Source organism: Giraffa tippelskirchi, chromosome 8 (assembly GCF_054371585.1).
Source record: "Giraffa tippelskirchi isolate mGirTip1 chromosome 8, T2T-mGirTip1v1.2.pri, whole genome shotgun sequence".
Classification (NCBI taxonomy): Eukaryota; Metazoa; Chordata; class Mammalia; order Artiodactyla; family Giraffidae; genus Giraffa; species Giraffa tippelskirchi.
In genome coordinates this window covers 36,273,452-36,277,506 of record NC_137282.1, presented here as the reverse complement: position 1 = coordinate 36,277,506, position 4,055 = coordinate 36,273,452, and the positions used below count along the sequence as shown (strand labels likewise).

Below are 4,055 nucleotides of genomic sequence, written 5' to 3'. Positions count from 1 at the left end.
GTGCCATGGGGACTTCAGCTTCCAAGAAAACAGCCTCTCGAGTACAATCCCCTGATTAGATTCCATAACATTTAATTAAGGCTAATAATTTTTTTCAAAGGCAGTTGGCTTCCTAAACATTGAATCTGTATCCAGCGGAAATCCCCGATCCTTGACGGAAATCCCCGATCCTCGACTTCCTTGTATCATGAGCCAGCTGTAACTGGGGGTCGTAAATATATCTTCCGAAGCCCCTCTTTTGTAGAGAGAGTGACACCATCAGTGAGGAGACACTAGTCTATAAATTACATCATCCATCTCTCTCTGATGAGGGAAAAGGAGATGCCCTACTGACTCACGAATTTGGTGGTTTTCAGACCACAGTGAAGTGTAAGCTGTGTTTGACCTGAGATGCCGCACTCCATCACAGGCCAAGGACACAGGGCAGGGTCTCTGGAATGCAGCCCACTTTCCCTCCCTTACCACACTACTTAAAAGCTGATCCTATTTCGGGCGTATCCGTGCAGGCTCAGGGCGTGACGCAGCCCCAGTTTACACCTAGATTCTGAATACACCAGCCTTGGACTGGACTGATGGGGCTCAGGCTCTCCCAGGACTTTAGGAAGAAGGCAAAAGCTTAGAAGGACCACAGTGGGCACAGGTGAGCTCCCAACTACACGCCCCAGGACTGTATCCAGGAGTGGGCAGGCCTTTCCCATCTCAGACAGCCAGACATGAGCCAGCCCTACACGAGCACCCAGAGCTCAGAGGCATCAGAACAGCCCTGTGCTCACATCAAGCTCTGAGTTTCCCTGTAATTAACTCCTGGGGGGAATGGGCGTGCTCTGCTTTGTAAGGGACCTTGGCATGAATCATTAGGAAATACGTCATATTGTCATCACTGTAATATTACAGGAATTGCAGCTGCTGAATGCTTCTCCCTATGGCTGCGGACCTGGAGCCTTTATAAAGTGAGTGAGCACACCATCTTGTCCAGTCTCAGCTGGGAAGCCATCCAGCCATGAGGGTCTACTACCTTCTCTTTGCGTTGCTCTTGTTCTTGCTGCCTGTTCCAGGTAAGATGGGGTGGGAAATGAGAGGGCTGAATGGATTGAGAATTTGTCATTCAGAGTCAGCCCTCTCCATTCATTTGGGAATTTAGACAAAGTAGATCTTTTGTGTAGGAACTAGACATTACCAGTTTTTTTTTTTCCTTGACAAAGACCATCAAGAACCTCAAAGTGGGTCTCCATCTCTTCTGATTCACTCTTAAGAGACTAATCAGCTCACAAACCATCCCTCCGTGGGAGGATTGTTATACCTGTTCATGAGACAGGAAGAAAGCGATGTAAAATTTTAATATGAACAGGAAAAATGAACTTAATCTGAGAACAGAAGCACAGATTCCCTTTTATTAGCTTAGAGGTTGGAAGTAGAGTCTTTCGGCCTCTTAAGGGCCCGGGGGACCATCGTGGCCCCTGCCTCCCAGGGGTCAGTTCACAAGGGGGCTGCCGTGGTCTCGCCACTTTCTCAACTGAGCCAAACCCATAGACACATTTTAGTAGCTAGCTCCACCTTCTTCTTTACTCCAGCTGGTAAAGAAAAAGGAAAAAGGCGTGAAAGAATATAAAAAAAAATGGCAACAGATAACTTATTAGAGGGACTCCAAAAGCCTTGGACTTGTACCACGGTCTTCCTAGAACCTTCCCGTGTGCTTTGTTTCTTTACTGCAGGCAATGGCGGAATCATAAACGGGTTACAGAAGTCTTATTGCAAAATAAGGGGCGGCCGCTGTGCTCTGATTGGCTGCCTTCCAAAGGAGGAACAGATAGGCCACTGTTCCCTGAGTGGCCGAAAATGCTGCCGGAAGAAGAAATGAAAAATCCAGAAACACCAGGAGAATGTAGCAAAGTGTGAAAAATGCCTCTTTGAAGACTCCAGAAGCCAAATCAAATCAAAGACTTTTTACAAAAAATTAGAAGCTTGATTATTATCATTATTATTTTTTAACGTTCTGGTTATTGTGCTAGTTGTTACCAAACAGGCAACTTAGATAGTGTTAATGACTCACCTTTAATTCAAATAAAGTATAATCGCTAGAGGAAGCCACAAGAGAGTCTCAACTGTTGTTCCAAAGATTGTCAGATTTCATTCCTCTTTCACAACTTTCACCCCCCCAATGACACTGGACTGCTTGTTCTTTCTTTGCCTTCTGTCACCCATCTGAGCTTCACAGTCTGTCCGTCTGTCATAGCATCTCCCCACCAAATCCATCTCTGAAACTTCAGGGCATCCCTGAGGGTCTTCCCAGGTCCCTCTGAGCACTTTACAGCTCAGAGACCCGGGGAACCTGGCTCCTCCTCGACCTTGCCCTCAGCTTCCCTCTCTTGTCTCTGTTCTGGTTGACCTTGTGCTGGGTTGAATCTCTCCATCAGCTAGCTATGTCTCCAAACCTATCTCTCAGGGGCACCTCAAATTCTACCCCCTTCTTAAAAACACATACTTGTTTCCCCAACAAATATGATCTTTCCTTTTAAAAGGGTTCTGATCTGAGTGCTCCATTTATGAGTCTTGCTTGATTTTTACATTCACTACATTTGCATATTTCCAATCTCCATATTTGGTTGCAGGATTCTGAAGGGCACTTCATCATTTAATCACTCCTGGCCCAAGTGTTTTGACACAAAAGCTGCTCAACAAGTGTTTATCGTGACCCCGTGGACCGGAGCCCACCAGTCTCCTCTGTCCATAGGATTCTTCAGGCAAGAATACTGGAGTGGGTTGCTATGCTCTCCTTTTAGTGAGTTGAAGTACATCCAAGGCCTTGGAGGCATTGCGTTGTAACTATTTAGTGGTCTCTGGAGGTTGATACAGAACGATTCCAGCAAACGTGGTGGCAAGCCCATCACCCCCAGCTTGAGCCCCCAGTCAAGGAACTGAGTTCTCGGGAAGAAGGGGGCACACACTCAAAGACAAGAGCTTGGACCCCACAATTCAGGATTAAAAAAAAAATGGACTGTGATGAGACTGTATACTGCCCTCCTACAGTACACAACCAAGGAACCAGGCAAAACCTGTGAAACGACTGATTCAGACTCTGGGCAGGAGCAGTACAGGATGTCATTGAGGAGAGAAGGAAACAAGTGAGGGGAGGGGCTTCCCTGGCGGTCTGGCGTCCAGGATTCTGCGCTCCCAACGCAGGGGCCTAGGTCCACCCCTGGTCAGGGAACTAGATCCCACATGCCGCAGCTAAGATCCTGCCTGCCGTGATTAAGATCCAAGGCAGCCAAATTAATGAATTAGCTAATTAAATTTTAAAAATCTGTGCTTAACCATTTAAAAAAAAAAGAGAAGAAAACGAGTGAAGTGAGACTTATGACATCTCCAGCCTCTACAGATTTCCAGGCCTAAAGCATAGGGAACAAGAACCCAAGCAGACCTACAATTCTTCTGAGTCGAAGAGAGTGGGGTCAAAGTTCAGAGAGTGCAGACATCTTCACTTCCGGACAGAAAACCAGCAACGGGTGTCAGGATCAGGGGTGTGTGCCTGTGTGCTAAGTCGCTTCAGTTGTGTCCGACTCTTTGCCACTCTGTGGACTTGTGGAGTTGCTGAAAGTATATGGGAAAACTCTGTGCCTTTCATTCAATTCTAAAACTGCTCTAAAAAATGAAGTCTAAGATACTAGATGAAATTGTGGTTCAGCATGATGGGATAAAGTGTGATGCTAAGATTCCAGACACTACCTTAAGGAAAGAGATGATCATTTCAGTAAAAAACAACAACAACAATAACAACAACAAAAACAAGAATCAGATGTAAACTAGCTGTAAAAAACCCACTTGAGATATCAAATATAAAGGCGAATGGATTTAAAATGAAAGGATGGAAACAGATATGCTGCTGCTGTTGTTTAGACACTCAGTTGTGTCCAACACTCTTGGGACTCCCGTGGAACCATCCAGTCAAGATTACTGGAGTAAGTTGCCATGCCCTCCTCCAGGGAATCTCCCCGACCCAGGGATCAAAACCATGTCTCTGCATCTCCTGCATCTCAGGCAGATTCTTTACTGTTGAG

The 4,055-nt window shown here is 46.0% G+C and overlaps 1 protein-coding gene across 1 annotated transcript; it reads left to right on the top strand.

Moving 5' to 3' along the window:
- Positions 1-553: 553 nt before the first annotated feature.
- On the top strand, positions 554-2,084 carry LOC145516362 (beta-defensin 103A-like). Its single transcript, XM_081517504.1, has 3 exons — positions 554-640; positions 895-1,055; positions 1,713-2,084. Exons 2-3 carry the CDS (start codon positions 1,001-1,003, stop codon positions 1,856-1,858), a joined length of 201 nt encoding a protein of 66 aa, XP_081373630.1. The 5' UTR covers positions 554-640; positions 895-1,000; the 3' UTR covers positions 1,859-2,084.
- Positions 2,085-4,055: the final 1,971 nt, after the last annotated feature.

What these genes read in the sequence shown, in the direction of transcription:
- LOC145516362 (XM_081517504.1), top strand. Translation starts at nt 1,001, where the DNA reads ATGAGGGTCTACTACCTTCTCTTTGCGTTGCTCTTGTTCTTGCTGCCT. An exon ending in GTTCTTGCTGCCTGTTCCAG is followed by an intron (nt 1,056 to 1,712) that starts GTAAGATGGGGT and finishes TCTTTACTGCAG; the next exon opens with GCAATGGCGGAATCATAAAC.